This window comes from Platalea leucorodia, assembly GCF_965183815.1.
Source record: "Platalea leucorodia genome assembly, chromosome: 7".
In the NCBI taxonomy this organism is placed as follows: Eukaryota; Metazoa; Chordata; class Aves; order Pelecaniformes; family Threskiornithidae; genus Platalea; species Platalea leucorodia.
Window position 1 is genome coordinate 64,446,588 of NC_138829.1, and position 18,226 is coordinate 64,464,813.

Genomic DNA, 18,226 nt, shown 5'->3' on the forward strand with positions numbered 1-18,226 from the left:
GCTACCATCTATAACCTTTATCATATGCACAGGATCAGGTACACAATTAAAATTCTCATGTGCGTGTAAGCCTCCCGGTGTGTTTAAAAGACAACAAATACTCCAATTTTGAAGCTGTTACACAAACTGTATGATTAACAGTTAACTCCTCAGCATGTTCCATTAGGACTCAGTTACAGTATTTTAAAGTTAATGTATTACCTGTGTACTGGGTGGAAATTTTACAGTTTAGTTTACTGCTAGCATCATTACTCACACATTTTCATACTACTCCTGTTCTCGCTAATGTGCATTTACTTGAATGCCCCTCTGCTAATGGCTATTTCTGCATACGCTTACCATACACACATTCATCTACATCAAGGTAGAAGACCTGAGTGGATTGATTAAAATATTAGCAACTTATTTCCAAACAAATTCCCTTAGCTACGTCGAAGTCCCAATTTGCACAGAGCTGTAGCATTTTTTTTTTATTTGGAATGATCGCAATTCAAGCACTCTACACACAAGAGAGAAATCCATTCATACTATGACACAGTCCAAAAGTAAGGGGTTTTTTTTAACCCTTCACATGGACATCTGAAGAAAGGTAAGTGCCAAACTTTTGATGATATACCTGCATTTGCAAAAATAAAATAAAAATTTCTGTCTCAGATGATTGCAATACAGCTATTTCTTAAAAGGGATTTTGCTCTCATACTTGTTGGAACATTGACAATACAGGACAACCCGAGTAGGAACCACGGTCCATTAATACACACGCTCGAAAGCGGATTATAGTAGGAGGCAATGAAAAACCACTGCTTCTACGCAGAGATATACTGGCTTTATCCACGCTTTTCAAAACTGAAGAAAACCCTTTTTTATAGCAAAACAAAAGGCAGAATTAGGACGAGACTGAATTAATCTTATAAAGTCACTGTGTGTGGCAAAATGCTAACAGCCCTCTGGTGGGACCCTCTGCTAGGAATGTCCGCCTGCCACCAGGTCACGTTGCTGGCTTGTCATTCGTTTTCAGTCAACGTATACGTTGCAGCATGCCTAACTGAAGCTATTTCCTAACTAGGACCACCCCCAACTCCTGCACCCTCTGCTCCTCAACTGCCTCCATGCCAAAAGCTCCCCTAGCCTCACCCTTCCCAAATTCTTCTTCCTTTCCGATGTTCTCCCACATCTGACCCACGTTTCTTCCAACTTCCCACCGCTCTTCTCCCTCAGATTCCTCCTATATGAACCGTCACATACACGTGAGCCCTCTCACCTTACTCTGCGTCTGGTTTTCCTACAAGGAAGGGCCTTAACTGCTCTTTCAGTCCTGCTCCTGGGCACTGCTGTTATTGCTACTTCCCACTACCCCTTGGGCGTCAGGTAGCTAAAAAAACAAAACACAGCAAAAAACCAACCCAAACTAAAAACACACGCGCAAAAGAAATAGTCCAGTGGAACTTTTAAAAGCAGAAACTTAAGACATACCCAGGACAAATGAGAGAAAAACTTTTGCAGGGCTATACTCTTTGTTTGCTGTTTTCCCTGACTCACCTTTTATTTTTCTCCTTTATAAACAGCTTATTCTCTGTATTTATTGCTGTGTTGTTATAAGAGATCAAATTAAAAGGATTTTAAGACAGTTTTCTGTTCTTTCGTTTCTGGAAATAAAACAAAAGATTTGTTAGGTTTTCTACAGGAGAGGAAAATACCCAATGCAGAACAAGTTATTTTGATTGCCTAAGATACTTACCAACAAATTGCTGATAGTAGGAGCTGCTGTTCCCTTCAAAAAGCTGCATACATTCAGCTTCTTGCTTTTTTTCTTTTTTTTTTTTTTTCTTTAAAAAAACTCAATAAATTATAACCTATATCTGGAACGGAGTACCAAAAGGTTCAGCCTCCACACCGCAATGGGACATCCTCTGTGCCTACCCACTTCCCAAAGTGTTTTTTGGAGAAAATAACAATCGACTCCATGAGCAAATGTCTCATTTTATACTCATCTTGGTTTGGGAAGCAGCTCTTATACGCAGGAGCATTAAAAAATATACTCCAGCCCTTCAGATTCACCTTTTTCTGCAAGCGACTCAGAGAATGCCTACCACGTATCCTATGGCCAACATACACATCATGGGACTTCGGCCCTCTGTGTGTGGGAAAAATATCTGTAAGAAAATAATCTAGAGCAATTCATCGTAATTGGGGGGGTGACTAAAACACTCTACAGCACCGTTTCTTCCCATAGGTACACAGAGCTGACATTCTAGTTTAGCAAGAAAGAGAACAAAAGCAACTAGTATAGCTAAAAACCACCTGAATCCCAGCAGTAGTCTCTCTCTTACCCCAATTGTCTGGCTCCTCACTTATCACATCAGTTTAAGACCTGGCAGATACATTGTGAAAATTAATTCAGAACATTTAGAACCCAGAAATGTAAAAAACCAGATAAACCAGACATGCTCAATCCATGCAATATAATGAAAAAAACCCCAAACCCTAGAACCGTATTTCTTCATACTGAGACCAGAAAATGTAGTCTAAATTGCCAATTCTTTTCCAACAATCTAACTTTCCAAGACTTACTATTTTAATAATAAATGACTAAGCATTATAAGGTTTTTGTTTAAAAAGTGTTTTCACTTTAATGGGTTTAGTTAATAACATCATGAATGGTACAAAACTGTCCTTTTTCACATTTCCATACATTGTGTTACGGACCACCTGAAAAATCCGGACTAAGAACGCATAAAGTGTCTCTTAATTAGCCCTAGCTTCATTTTTGCCATATGTAGAGGAGATACGCAGAAAAACATGCATTTGTTAACAATGACATGTTAATATTAGCTTAAACAATAAGATATGGCAGAACGTGCATTGTGTAATGCACAGGTACGTAATAGAGTAAGAGAGACCAAATGTCAAGTGTTGGCAACGAAATAAGAAATGACTGATGACACACTGACATTTTGTGACCATAGTTTTAGCTTTTCTGTTTCAAAATTGTTTTAAATAGTAGTAAATATTTAAATAATATTTAAAATATATTTTCCTATGGAAATCATTTACTTGGAAGACAACCTGTAAGATCTGACTTTTTAAAAAGTAGCATTTCATTTTGACAATACATGAATACAATACATGCCACAGAACTTCAAAGACCCTAAAGTCCTTAGCCATTTTCAGAAACAGTTTTTCAATCCAATTTTGCCTCTGATTTTTTTGCTAGCAAAACTTTGGAAGTAGCATCTCAAAGAAAACCTGCCTTTAAGAGAAATACTGTATTTCAGTAAAAACAAACCTAATGTAAACAGGGATGCCATACTAAAGGAAAAAATAGTGGAATTAAAAACCAAATAATTCATCATCCAATAAGTTTAATTTCTGTTTTGCTAATTCATAGTCTAAGGAGGGTTTTGTTCCTTCCTAGTGCATCTTCTCTTGCAGTCAAATGAGTGCTCAATTTCCACTGTCAGATGTTAAGGGATGAAGACCTCACTGTTACTTCAAGGGCGGGGGGGGAGATTGAGGCGTGGGTGCAGAATTAATTATCTAAAATGCAACAAAACAAAGCAAAGTATTTGTGCAAAAAAGTAATTTGTACATTGACTTTTTTCTAAGTTTGCTTCAGTATAAAAAACCTCTTCAATCCCACTAACAAAGCTTTGTTTTTATTTATGATCCTTCAACACACTTGAGAGTTCCATGTTTTTACTTATTCTAATTTGGTAAATTAATAATCCAGCCACCATTTTTGCAGCCCAAGACAAAGATGGAAGCTCCATTATATTAATCTTTAATAGTCTGGGGTAGTTACTTTTATTCAAGACAGGTTTTTCCTGTCTTCTACAGGCACAGTGCTTGTTTAACTGGCCTTGGGAATAAAACAGCCAAAAATAAGCCAGGTCACCTTCTATGGCAGTGCAGAGCATCCCGGCCAGTTTTTTGTTTTGTTTGGGTTTTTTTTTAAATGGTTGTTGCTAAAATTACCTTCTTTTTAAATAGGGTCAAGCTACTCCAAAAGCCTCTCATTTCTTTTTTCAGCTTCTAAGGACTTGGATTAAAACAAGTAGCTTCCTAAAGCTACTTCTAGATTCAAAAATCTAGAGTAAGTATACAGTAGCAGTATAGAAATCATTTAGAAAGCAGAGAGACCTCTCTCAATTAGTTGCTTTGTAGTCATATTAGGAAGGGATGCGTGAGACAAAGTCTAACAAGTTCTTTACTATACCATCAGGGAGCCAACTTTATTGTTCCTTCAGTCTGCATCCTAATCATTTTTAACACTACCGATGAGGAATTCCCAAGCTGTGCTGTACGTATCACTGTCGGGTGACAACAGAACTCTGCCTGGGCAAGGAAATACCTCTCATCAATCTACACACACTGCCAACCACCCCACCAATAAGGGAATACACTAAGTAAATCTGGGAACACCCACTACCGATTAAAGAGTATGCCAGGCACATTTCTACTCTATCTCCAGTGTGCATATTTACAGTAAAATAACTTTAGCTGCTTGCTACCCATGTTGGTAACTTTGCTGTTTGGTTTCACCATATGAACTCTAGCTCCTACCGGATTCAACACGGTACACCTGGAACAACTCTTCAACCCTGTGTCTACCCTTCTTTTCACTGTGACAACGAATTAGCTTCATGATTGCTCCAACAATCTGCACATTGTTCCTAAACCAAAACCCATCTTGCTCTCCTTGATTGTAGTAGACATAGCAGTAGCACAATGCGTCTATTAACACGATAGCGACCTCCCTTTTTAAAGCAGAACCACTATGAAGAGGCTTTAAAAAAGGAAAGGGCACATACCCATTTCTGTTCACTGTAGTCTGTGTACAAATGGTAAAGGAGAATTATTGCTTTTAAAAGATGAAAAGCTTTGGAAATATGGTAAACATCCTACAAGGTTCTAAAACTAATCAGCTAAAATTCTGTACATACTTTAATATTCAAACCTCTATTTGATTACTCAAGATCAAATAGTTTCATTTTCACATCTATTCATTAAACTCTTTATAATTCTAAGGTCTATTGAATATTTAACAACTAAATAGGATCAAAACAGATAACGGGGAAAAAAGGTCACATGGCAATAAACATTATTTCATTTGGCCAATGAATAGTGAACCCTGCTTTCTTGGCTGAAATTAAGGCACTAAGTGGCAGTGAAAGGATAAAGGAATGAATTTTTTTTCAACATTATCTGAAAAAAGACCCAACGTGACTATTTTTTCAGGACGCCAGTAGAGTACCTATCCATTCTGAATGACTCAGTAAGGCATTCTGTTAGCAAATTTAAAGAAAATGTTCTCCTGATTAGAGCCCATTACATTCATTGTCTGAGTATGACTAGTGGCACTACTACTCACTGTTAACAAACTGGAGGGGGAAAAAAAGCTACAAAGATGTCTGAAGACTTGGAAGGCACCAAAAAGAGAACAGCTCTGCAACTGCCAGTTCTACAAACAATTATGTAAGCTGTGTTTAACACTGCATATAGTCTATTCAATCATCAATCTTTGTTGACGAAGATAAAGTGTAGTTGCTCTTCATTTAAACTCTCAGTTAATCAAGTGCTAGTTTAGTAAGAAATTTATTTTCACGTATCAGAAAATAATTGCAGTGTCTAACACAACTACACTTAAAGCAAAACTAGTCTAGTATGCATTATTCTGGTTAACACTGAAGCAAACCTGTATAAACAAAAGGGTTACCTCGAGATATATAGTTTACAATATGAATTCAACATATAAATGAATAGGATTTACTGAAAACAATGGGAAGTGTATTACAAAGATACATGAAACAATTTTAACCACAATATTTTCTCTGTGAAAAATACAACTATTAGTGAGATAAAATGTACAATTGAAATTTTTTTTCCAAAAGAAAAAAAAAAACACAGTATAAAGGAAAATATTTTTTTCTTCAAAACAGGGAAAATAGTTAAGGTCATTGTCTTTCATTACAATATAATTTGACACAAAAAGCAGTCATAGGATTGCACCAACTCCATGTTCAGTCTCCTGAACATGACAATAGTAAAAGGAGTCCATAAAGCATAATGGCATTTCTGGATTTTGTGATGGCAATATACGTATGCAGAAACTGATGTCACTCCGGCTCTGTTCACAAAATGTACAAAACTCTAAATTTGGTGGCCAGACATGTAAAGATTAGTTCACCCCAACGCTGACTTTTCTGTTGCTTAGTCAGGGATGGAAAAATCTGTAGTATTTTAAGTGTTGTTATCTTTTTAGCAATAAAGAAAAAAGTATATGTAGTGCATGCTTTATCACTTGTCAAAAACATTTCTGAAAATAAAACTAAGTTATCCAGTAGTTTACAAAATAGAAAATAATTCTTCAGGTTAAAAATGTGGTTAGGTTTACGTTTAGTTCCATTTCCAAAGGACTGATTTCCTTGGCAGCATCACTTTTCCTTAGCAAGAGCCAAGGCACAAAGTTCCATGAAGAGAAATAAAAATGGCTACAAACAAGAACGCAGTCTGGCATTGTAAAAGAAATCAGAGCCTCCCTCTGAGCTTTCTGTTCCATCAGGTTAGTGCCGTAGAAAAATGTGAGATTTGGGATACGTTTTTGTTATGAGCATTTCTGCTGGACACGATTCAAAAGTTCACCAAACTTTTCAAAAAGATCCTCCACCCATTTTATATTTTTCATGCAGAGCTGCACAATCTCTTCCTGTCCTAGATCTGCACTCTTCTTCTGAACAGAAGAAATCTATTTAAAAAAGAGAAGAGGGGGGAGAGAGAGAGATGCATACACATACACATGTTAGGCTGCCAGCATTTCAGAATTTTCGTTTTTATAATATTCTGCAGTTAAATACGAACCTTCTTTGGAAGACAACGTTTAAGTTTTAAAAACAAGGGAAAATGCCCCAAAAAACACATTTCTTAACAACTGAGCCAGAGCTCAACTCTCATATTCCTGCTACCTGGAATACTTCCACCAAGGATTCGCAGGAAAAAAATAAAGGAGTAGGCATTCTAAGACAAAAGTAACATCTAGATCTGAGGAGTTACACACACTGATAAAATTTATTTTGTTTATTTCGGATAACAGTGAAGAATGCTTACCTATCCTGAAGGAAAGTGATTTCACACAAACCTTGTAAGCCTCATATCTGAACATTTTGGGCAGCAGTGCACATTAGGGGCAACATATGTGCTCAGCATATGCTTTTCTTTGCCATAAAGAATTAACTAAAATAGGAGGCCACAATCCATACTCATTTACCAAGGAGAAAACAGTCCCTCTAGCTGGGACTCAATTCCCTTAATAAATGTAAAAGTATCTCAAAGAGAACAATACTTACCTCTTCTTTACATGTTAGATATATGTGATATTTGTAATGATGGAGTGAGTGATACAAAGAATATAACTGTATTTTTTCTGGATCTACCGTAAACTCCTGCAAAAAGAACAGTTATTTTAGGTAAATTCATGTTATTTTCCAAGACAGAGATATGATAAGACATTTTCTTCTGTAAACAAATCTGTTTTCAACAATTCAGAAATGGAGTATTTCATTCAAATAATTGCTTTGACATATTTTGGTACACTGTAACTTATATTACATCACAATTATCTCCTATCTCCACTTTCCCTTCCAAGTTATTTTATCAAAACTAGGTTTAACAACACTTTCAATCCTCCTGAATGCACTGCATGTCTAAAACGGGTAAGACACCCCCTTCTCAAGAACTACTACAAGAATTACCAAAGCTTAACTATTTTTCTACCAGACTGATGGGTATTTATTGCAAAAAATCATATAGTTTGTGCTTCAGAAGAGCTGATCTATACTTATCTAACACTTAACGTTACTTTGGCAAGAAATATGAGTGTGTTCTGTATTTACAGGTCCTTTGTCTAGCCATTTACTGCTGGGAGGTAAGCCTGTGTGAGCCAGTACCTAGCAAAATCTAGTTATAGCGCTCCCGAGGAAATAAACAATGTGTAGATCTCAAGCTTTACCATGTTACTTTTTAGAACTTTTCTTTTTAAATTTAAAATACAGAGCTTCATTCTGTCATTGGAAATGAGGAAAGGAGCAATAAAGAACTAAATTTTTAAGAAGTGTTATCTAGTCTCAGTTTTTACAGTATTAATATTAATTTTTCATTTTTTGATCTAGAAGCCATTGTATCATTTACTTTAGAGATCTTGCAGCAAGTTTAACTGTTATCATTACGAGCTACACAGTGATTTTACCACAACTGCAATGTTGAAGGTGAAATGCTGCTGCTTCAGCAACAGTCCAGGAGGCTGACTGCTACGCAGAAACGGGGTCTGAACTTCAGTCCTTGCTCTGGTGGTGACAGAAGCAGAGCAGGCTTTAGCAGGGCTCTGCTGTTTGGCACGCTACAACAGGTGAGAAGCACAGCAAGAGCAGAGCTCACCTCTCCCTTCCCATCCAGCTACACCTACCGACTGCTGCCTGCATAAGGGAAGCAGCTTACTACTACTTCATCTTCCTGCAATCTTGAGTAGCTGCTACAGAAGACTTCCTGTATAAATATACAGGATTAGAGCATTTGGGTCTAAACATAGAACTTAAATAGGGGAATAATTACGAAACCATTAATTATATTTTGTCTCCCTACTGGAATATAACTATGTTTCACAGATGAGTGAAAATGATTTAATATAATGCTTTAAATGTTGTTTTTTAGCATTCCCTTGTTACAGAAAAAGCACCTCACTCAAAGATTTTATATTTTGATAAATCTACCACAAAACCTAATACGTGAAGCAGTATTTTATATAAATGTGGCTATCATATTAGAAGTCAGATGGTGGCAGCAATAAACCCTCTGAACACTCACCTGTGCTAATTTAGTGGTTGATTTAGAAGCCCTCAGCGTTTTCTTGTTGTAAGCTTTACCATTCATTTTGATCTTAGACACAGACGTTCCTCCACTTTTTGTCTTAGAATCCCGAGTGATCACTGTCAGTTCAGGAAAGTTTTCCAAAGCGTTCTTTAAACAGAGCATATAAAGAAAAAGGATTATGAAAAACTCAAGAATGGCCAGCCACCCAGACTGCTTATAAATTGGCCGTTTTTCTTTGAAAAGTTAGTGCAGCCTATTATAAAACAATTTATTCTTCCACAAAGACCTGATAAAAAGTCTTTATCAGATCAAGCAACCATATACACTTTGAAAAGCATGACCACTGGTTCTTGACTACTATAATTTTTCAAGATGAGAAGATCCTTTTACTGTGTCTCAGATTATCATCTGTGATTCTTTAATTAGAGAGTGCAAAAAAAGGCTCCACTAGGCAATTTTTACCTTTTAAAATGCTTTCCATTCCATTTCTACCCAGGAATCTCTAATGCCAAGTTACCTGGAGATGCCTAAGTACTTAATGCCTAGTCAGGCACGGGAAGTCTGCCAACTGTAGCAGGGACTGGATGCCTAAATACCTTCATAGGTTTTGTCCCAGCTTTTGCAAAATACAAATTAACTGCATCTTATCATATCTGTAAGGTAGAAAAGCTTACGCACAGTGAAGTACGTGGCTGGTTCAAAAAAACAGAAGTTTTTAAGACATAACAACTCATGGGAGTGAACCGCATTTCTACCAGCTTCAGTTCTACATTATTTGCATGAGTAAATTTGAATACAACTTTGTTGTACAAATAGAGCATTATGTTAGCAGCTGCTTTGAAATAGTTCTGTTATGCTATATAATCTGGTCCTGAAAAAAATATTTTGAGTTAAATGAACATATATATCTTTGTATTATACTCCAGTATGAGAGAAAAAATCAGGCACACAGAAAAATGTACCAGTGCTGCAGCTTAAAGACCTAATTTGGACTATTGGGTTAAAATATGAAGTTGACTTCATTTTTGTATTTTCTTTTAACAAGCAGTACTACAATTCAACAACCTCCCCTGCCTATAATTTCTTAGCACTTTATATACATCAGCCATTTTTTGCTTTATAAAAAAACCCTCTCAGTAAAAAGCTATAAAATTACTGCACAGAGATAGCTGCACAGTGGTAGCAGTAACCTCGACTAGCTAACCTGTCTATGTACAATATTCATTGCAATGCTTTCAAACTGGAACAGCACCTTCAACAGGTTTAAATTATTTAGTTTTTCTATCCACTGTAATAGCCTTCCTGAAGACTGACTTTTGACTGTCAAGGGGCTCTGGCCACTTCTGCCTGCCTCTGGAGAATTCCTATTAACCACAACAGTTTACACGGCCAGACCACTGACCTAGAACAGACAAATTTGAATTGGAATGAAGAAGAAAATACTAGCAATTTCCATATCTTTGAGAGCACAAGACATAAAATGGTGATAATTATTTCCAAATTAAATTTACACAGTTCAGCTAAGCTGCTTCATTTACCGAGCTTCAACTAAAGCAACAGTAATATTTTCTAATTTCATTTATAAAAAACTCTAACCCAAAGGACGCGATGAACTGTTAGAACTATATAGAATGTTACAGGCTGTGGTGGTGCACTCATCCGTGACACAGGCAAAACTACCAAACACTGACTGCTAACTTCAGTGTCTGGTTTGGTTTGTAGTACAATGACAAAATATCCCATATTAACTGTATCCAGTGAAAAAAACATATGTTAAATTCAGCCATGCTTATCAATGCAGAATAGTAAAAATGTTCAAACTGAATGATACTCATGAACGATAATGAAAGTTTTCACTTATTGCGGTGCCTCATTCAGCTCTAACATCTGAACTAGTCATTTGATCAAAGCTGGAACAGAAGCAGACTTTCCTATATTAATCATCAGATTAACGCAAGTCTTAAAGAGTATCAAACACATTTTCCTAACTAACACAAACACTTAAGATGACAAACAGGCGTTTCATTTTTATCCAAAATATTGACCCAAGGATGGCACAAGTTGGTACCTTCATACCAGAAGGCAAACATAAAAGGCTTTTTATCTCACAGTTTACATCACAAGCAGACCCCTTCCTCACATCCGTAACTCCATAAACTTCTTGCAGATCACACTGTGAAATACAGGCTTAAGCTAACTTTAGAGATGATACATAATCTGCCTCTAAGTGAACACACAGCAAAGGTATGGTATATTAGATATGAACTCCAACTGAATAAGCAACTGTAGGTACATATTAGTATTACAGAAGATACTAGGTTTTTTACCTTAAACTGGGAAAAAAACCAAAATAAGCTCTCTCTCACTTTGTGTGTACTGTGAATGTAACCACAATCCTACAAATTCGTATCCTACCTTAATGTGGCGTGTCTTCTCTGCATAGACAGGTCTAAAAGAAGCAGCTATAGAAGTAACTATTAACACAAAACTCTTACCACGAAAGAAAAACAAAAATGGAGGGTTAATACATGCTACCTCTCTCTGAGGCTCTGTGTATGGTTTGAAAGTACACAGCTGGTACAAGTTGTACAGCTGTTGGGAAAACAGCATAACTAACAATAAAAAAGTTCAAGAATCATGTGAATTAAAGCCGTTTCACTGGTTGAGGATGTTCTCATCCCTGAAACAAGGTCACTTAGTGTCCCACAAGACTTACCAGGAATGGCCTGTGGGGAAAAAGATCTTTTAAAGATTTCATGATGAAAAAGCAGAACTGTCATGTCTGCTATTATCTCCCTCCTCACCTACCTTTCAAAAATAAGCACACAGCAGTACAGAGAGACAACTAATTCTCCATGAAGTGTCTCTGTACTGTGGACATAAGGAGACAGGAGAAAGACAGGTGAAAAAGCAAGTTTGGTCTGATGGTGTTTATAGACAGGTCTGCTCTACTGTTGGTCTCAAAACTGTCACAGGAAGAAATAATCAGTCTGATTATAAACATCGACAACTAGTTCTCAGACATGAGGGAAAATAACCTTAATTCACTCTACTGCACTTTCGAAATCTGCACTCTTGCTTGGAGGGTGGGTGGGAATGGTAGGAACCGCAGTGATTATCTTCCTGTTCACCTTCTGAGATGGTCTGGCTGCTCTCTTCCCTGTCCACCTCCAGACCTGCTTTTGTTACCGTGTCAAAGTGCTGTAATATGGGCTTGTTAGGTACGCTTTTCAGATCGATGAAAGAGTGCACAAATGAGTTGTTCTCAAGTCCCTCTGTCCTTGTTTTAAACTACTCTGATTATGTTCTCTACTTCAACAGAGTTCAGACATCTGCTCCACAGCATAGCTATTTCATGTAAAAGTTTATTAAGATTTTTAAGCAATACAGTCGCTTAACCAAGAGCTCTAGAAGGACAGCAAACATTTTCTTTTGGGAAACTTGAGAAGCTTAAAAGAAAAAAATGCTTGAAAATGAACCAGAAAGCATGGGGAGTAAAACTAGAACTTTACCTTTGCAGTATAAACTCCTCCATCACAAAATGTTCTCCAAATGCCACATACAAGCATTGAATTTATAGCATCTCTTTCAAATCCACATGCACTTCTGTTACAAATTTGCCTTCTGGGTTTTAAGTTGTGCCTGCATGGTACGCATTCCATGACTTACTTATAACATTACTTTAAAAATCCTAGAATTTAAAAGAGAATACCTTGAAAGTATGATCCAAGCGTAATTTGGAAAGCAACCTTTTCCTATTGTCATTCAGCATGCCATCAATTTTTCTCATGTGAGGCAAAAGTAGCTCATCTAAAAGACATTAAAAAAAATGTAGCAGTTGATTATTAAGAGAAACACAGTAATGAGATTCCTATTTGATCTATACTTCTACCCATTAACATAAAGTGTGGAAGTAAAAAATAACGTAGTTTGCACATAAACCAATTTCAAACATGAGAGAAAAAATGTTTTTTTGATCAGCCTGCTAAACTGGTCTAGATATTATGCAGTTTAATTGCTGACTGCAATCCTGCTCCTTCTCTGACTTTTCTTTGTTGAAAGGAAAAAATTAAGATAGAGCAATATAGAGCATAAATCTTAAGAGACAATTTCAAACTATTTCCTAGATAATTCTCTCCTGTGCAACATAACTGGCAGTTTTATGAAGACAAGTGTGTGTTTTTGACATTCACGATTCCATATTACAAAAGATGACCCCAGTGGCATTTACAACAAAAGAAACTGGGGAAAGTACTTACTGATAAAAGTTATCTAATAAACCGGTGTAAATTGCACAATATAGATTTGAACATAGGCATGTGGCCATGAATGAAAATTTACAGCTCAGTACGGAGTCTTTTATTTATAAAGTCAATTTCTTTGCCTTCCGTGGGACTACTGACATAATGCATGGGTACAAAACCTTGAAGTAAGTGGGCACTGATGCACAACCAGAGCAAACCAGGAGAGGAGAGTCTAGAAAAGAGTTTTTTTAAATACAGGTGAACAGAATATAGTACAAAACAACAGCCTGCAACTAAATAATATGTGAAACGACTGCTCTTTTGGGACCTTTATCTTTATACATGAGTGTTTTGCTAAATTTTGAAAAATAGAACAGTTCGGACTTTTGTATCCTGGAGTCCACTATGGCAAATAAGTCCAGACATTCTCTCCTTGAAGAGTAAGTTGAATACAATTGTCTTTGATCAGAATTTTAAGGTTTCAGAGTTTGAAAAGCAGAACTTTTAATAGTAGCAGGAATCAAAACTATTTTTACTTATAAGGGTATTGCTTCATAAGAAAGTAAACACACATTTGAAACACTGTAACTTGAAATAAATGTTTGCTAAGATTTTAAAAGACAGTAACAGCCGGAACAAAGAACTCAGTTCTGACATTCACAGCACAAGCCTAATGTAACAAAGCAGACAAAACACTATTTCTAAATTACTTTGATTATTCAAAAAAGACAGCACATATATAGATATAGAGAGAGAGAGAGAGAGAGAGAGAGAGATACATGCACACACATATAAGTAATTCACGTAAAGCGTTCTTCAGATGTGGGTATGTAGCTAAAAGTTTGGTGGGATTTTTTTGTTTTTCTTAAAAAAAAAACACATTTGCCTTACTGAATAATAACCTTAAAATCTAATGAAAACATACAAATGTTAAACATACTGTACCATTGCTCTTTTCCAAGGCTTGCATTGTGTCTGGATCCAAGGCAATGCTAACAAGCAACTCCATGTAGCTCTTAAAAGTCTCTTTCATAGCTCTTGTATTCAAAAAGCGAGCAACAAGGGGAGTCGGAGGTACAAGCTCTGAAAATTAATCAGAACATAGTGATTTTTTTTTCCTTCAATACCCTGCAAATATTTGTGTTTTTCAAAATGAAAGGCTTTCTCTCTTAAAACACAAGTGACCTCTACTGGTATCCCAAGAGATTAAAACTATACATTCAGAAATAATACTCAAACTACTTACATGCCAAAACCAGGTACAAACACCAAATCTGGTACAAATGGTATAATTTTTTGTAGAAACACGTACAATTACTTGTAACTATCAGCATTTAGATTATCATATTTTAGGGAATTTAAACATTTTTCTGTTACTGTAGGTGAAAGTCTAGAGAAAAGGGATAATGAATAACTTCAGTCAAGCAATGCCCTATGTGTAGGTTTCATGTCAATGCAAGTACCTCCGAAAACCACAAAACTCAAAGTCATCCAACAGAAAATATTCAAAAGCACTAATGTCACTTAGGAGCCTGCATACCATCAAAGTCAATCCCACCTAACTGTCCAACTCACAAAAAACATGTAAAACAATTTTTATCAGCAAAGCAATGTAGGCATATTTGTGCTTATTCTGAGGAAGGTTTTATTTTTTCATAGACAGCAATTTTAAACATGCACATGGAGCAGTCATCAGTATTTAGTACGCATTGTGGAGCTTTTCATAGGCTCCATGTATGATACCAGTATTTTGCAGTAATTTAGCTAGCAAGGCTGTTAAACTTTCTCAGATATTGACATTTCTATGGGTGACTATCATCACCAGGTTACTTCAAATTTTAAATATGGACAGTTGTACACATTAATGGCTACTTGGGTAAGTTTGCTTGAAAAATGTTATTTTAAAGGTGCCGCCTTCAGCAGAGGCACTGTTCCGGTCCACCAACCCTAGCTTATCTAGGGTTAAAGTCACCAAGGCCAACATGCTTTGGAAATACTGCAATACAAAGCATGGGTACTACACGGTTTAACTTCAAACATACAGGAAATAAACAAAAAACTGCAAAAAAACACTGTACATCTGCTACCACAGGTGATCTCTATAAACATAGTACACTTCAAAAATTCCTTTCTGTTCTGGCGAATTACTGCAAACATCATATCTCAACATTCCAAGCACCGTGGATGTCTTACCAGCAAATCTGCTCAGCAGGCTGCATTTGAACAGCTGGCATTTAGACAAGCAATGAAGCAGCCAAAAAGTCAACTGCTGCTTCTTCTTGGGTTTTGAAAAAACAACAGTAACATCTGAATTCTGCCCACATCTGCATGCAGACAGGCACTGCAGGAATGTTTGGTTTTTTTTTTATAATGCATGGTGTTGCAATGGAAAATTAATGAAGAATTCGATTCTTGAGATGTATTCAAAAATCACATCAGCTCCTTCTCCTGCAATTGTACCCATCTTAGAAAGCAAGTAGTAAAAATATATTTATCTAATTGATAAACTACATTTGAGGTAACTTCAGTTGCACACATTTGCTCATACACAAACAACAAGTAAAAAGTTTTAAGAAATCAATTTTGCATGGCAATTTCAGATTTTTTTTTTTTCCCCTGAGGCTAGTAAAGAAAAAATTGCAAGATCGAGCAACATATTTTTATAATACTATTTTCTGTTAAGTTCAAACAGGCTTAGATGCTAACAATAATGTCTGGCTCACCATCCTCATCACTCTGGGCCTCAGGTGAAGAATCAGACTGGGAAGATGAAAACTCTTCTTTCCACTTTTTCCTTTTCTTTGGTGGTGGTTCAGCCTTGACCTTTGGCTGTTTAGCTTTGGGTTTCACAGAAGAGACTTTTGTTGCTGTTGGTTTTGGTGCTGGTGGATCGGGGGTTTTGTTGTTGCTACTACTAGGTTTGCAATGAATAGTCCTGCAATATTATGAAGGTGATCTTTATGAAAATAATTACCACACAAGTTCTGGCATTAATAAAATAGCTATAGCCTTATTTAACCAGAATATATTCCCCACGGATTATGTAAACTTATTTCATTGCCATATGTAACTAGGAATTAGGTCATACACACTATACTACTATATTTTTTTATACAATGCTTAACAGTTATTCTCAACTACCTATGATTAAATAGTATTATAACTAGATAGACAGGCACAGAAAGTTTAAATTGCCCAATGTTAGTAGAATTTGAGCTATAGGAGATAGGAGCTAATATTGATTACGTAACGAAAAAAAACAGACTTGACAGACTTGAACAAATACTAGTAGTCAAGAAGATTCGCTGACAAAGTGAATTTGGGATATTGTATCAATACAAAGATGGGAGAATATCAACCAGGTAAAAACACAGGAAATGCAGGATCTTGGAATATGAAACCAGACAACTCCTCTCCTTTCTCTTCGCGCCACCCAAAACAGGTAAGCAAACTTAGTATCATATAGGACTAATAATGCAATGCAGTTTTGAGAACATGGCAGGGAATACAACTCTGGGAAGCGCCAGGCAAGATTTTTTGTCCAAAGGGGAAGTTCAAATGGAAAAGCAGTGAAATGTACAGTAGAAACATTGTCAATATCTTACGGAATATCGTGAATAAGTCAGAGATGAAGATTTCAAACTGAAATGGATGGAGACAATAGATACTAGGATGACTAGAGGAATGGAAAGCCTGTCTTAGACAAGGAATTTGAAAGGTCTTGATTAATCCAGTTAGTGAAACGAAGAGAGAGGTGGAATCTGACTGCTCTCCAGAAATGCATCGTGCAGTAGAAACACCAGGGAAAGACAGAAATAAAAGCCAAAGACGGTACTGAGAGAAGAATATATGGATACAAGCTAATCGTTATCATGTTTTGGCTAAAAGATAGGATTGTTTCAGAACGCTGGAGGAACAGGTTCTGGAACAGTATTCTGTAGCCCAAGAAAAAAAGAGCATCAAAATCCTAGCTGGTTTCAAGTACATCACAATCATCTTATAAAATTGATTATTTGATGGCATTGCTTTCTTTGAGAGCAAACTGGACTTAAAAACCCAGCCACTTCTTGAATGAAGAGCACTGTAATTTTTTTCATTACTGTCTACTAACATCTGATAAAGAAAACATATCTGCATTAAGTTATAATTATTGAAAAGCTATAGAGAGAGAAAAGCTTCAGATATCATCTGAAGTTGTGAGAAAATAAAACAAGCTAAGCATTAAAGCGTGACAGAGTTTGTACAATACAGAATCTGCAATCTTTTCCAAAAGCACAATCAAAGGTCAACACAAAATGCAATAGCAAAACCCTCAGCAAGTGAATGACTTGAAGTGAAAACCTTGTCAGAAGGAAGGTGACAGAGGAAATCTCAGAGACAGCTAAAGTACCTGTGTGAGAGATGCTTACGGCCGTAACATTTTGCAGGACCAGTAGTATATTTACTAGAATAATCAATGTTTGCCCCGCATTCTTTACACGGCTGTCCAGAGTGACAGATTCGTTTGGGTTTTATTTATCCTTGGTGGTGGTTTAAAGGCAATGCTACTGGAATTACTGATTTTAAGGCATGGGTAGAGGTTACATGGGATGACTAAAAGTGATAAGGCTTTCTGGGGCAGGGTGAGGTGGGCAGAGCAGGTGCAACAAGGCAAGTAAAATACCCTCAGTGTGCAAGGACATACAAAAGAAGGAAAAACATCCTTGCGACAACCAACTTCAACAACGAACTTTTGTTTTTAAATTAACTTTCCAGGATTAAGAAGAAGGAGTGGTACTTCCAGTATACTGGGACAGGGCAGTCATGAAAGCAATCTGGAAAAATATACCTAACTTGCAAAGTCCACAGGATAGGAGAAAGCAGCACACAAAAATTTAAAATCATTACACCTGTAGGCTTCTATCTTTTTGTTGAGTGACAGGGCAAAAGATGACAGAAAGAAATAGCATGTGGAGCCCTAACACCTCTAAAATGAATGATTAATGCAATCCACAGATTCAAGGTAGGGAAGTCTTGATATGCCAGTAATTTATATCTCATTTCTTAAAGCAAAACACACGGTTCTCAGTTTCCAACTTAAAGCTGAATTAACATAATCGTGAGTTGTAGGTCTTGTTTAT

General features: G+C 36.5%; 1 protein-coding gene across 2 annotated transcripts in view; it reads right to left on the bottom strand.

Moving 5' to 3' along the window:
- Window positions 1–2,715: 2,715 nt before the first annotated feature.
- Window positions 2,716–18,226, bottom strand: part of QSER1 (glutamine and serine rich 1) — a 47,281-nt gene continuing 31,770 nt past the window's right edge. For both annotated transcript variants that reach the window (XM_082317598.1, XM_082317599.1), the window contains 6 exons: window positions 15,830–16,041; window positions 14,052–14,189; window positions 12,575–12,672; window positions 8,857–9,009; window positions 7,344–7,439; window positions 2,716–6,745 (listed from right to left, as the gene is read on the bottom strand). In XM_082317598.1, coding sequence (XP_082173724.1) covers window positions 6,605–6,745; window positions 7,344–7,439; window positions 8,857–9,009; window positions 12,575–12,672; window positions 14,052–14,189; window positions 15,830–16,041 — 838 coding nt within the window. In that variant the 3' untranslated portion in view covers window positions 2,716–6,604. The remainder of the gene's footprint in view (window positions 6,746–7,343; window positions 7,440–8,856; window positions 9,010–12,574; window positions 12,673–14,051; window positions 14,190–15,829; window positions 16,042–18,226) is intronic.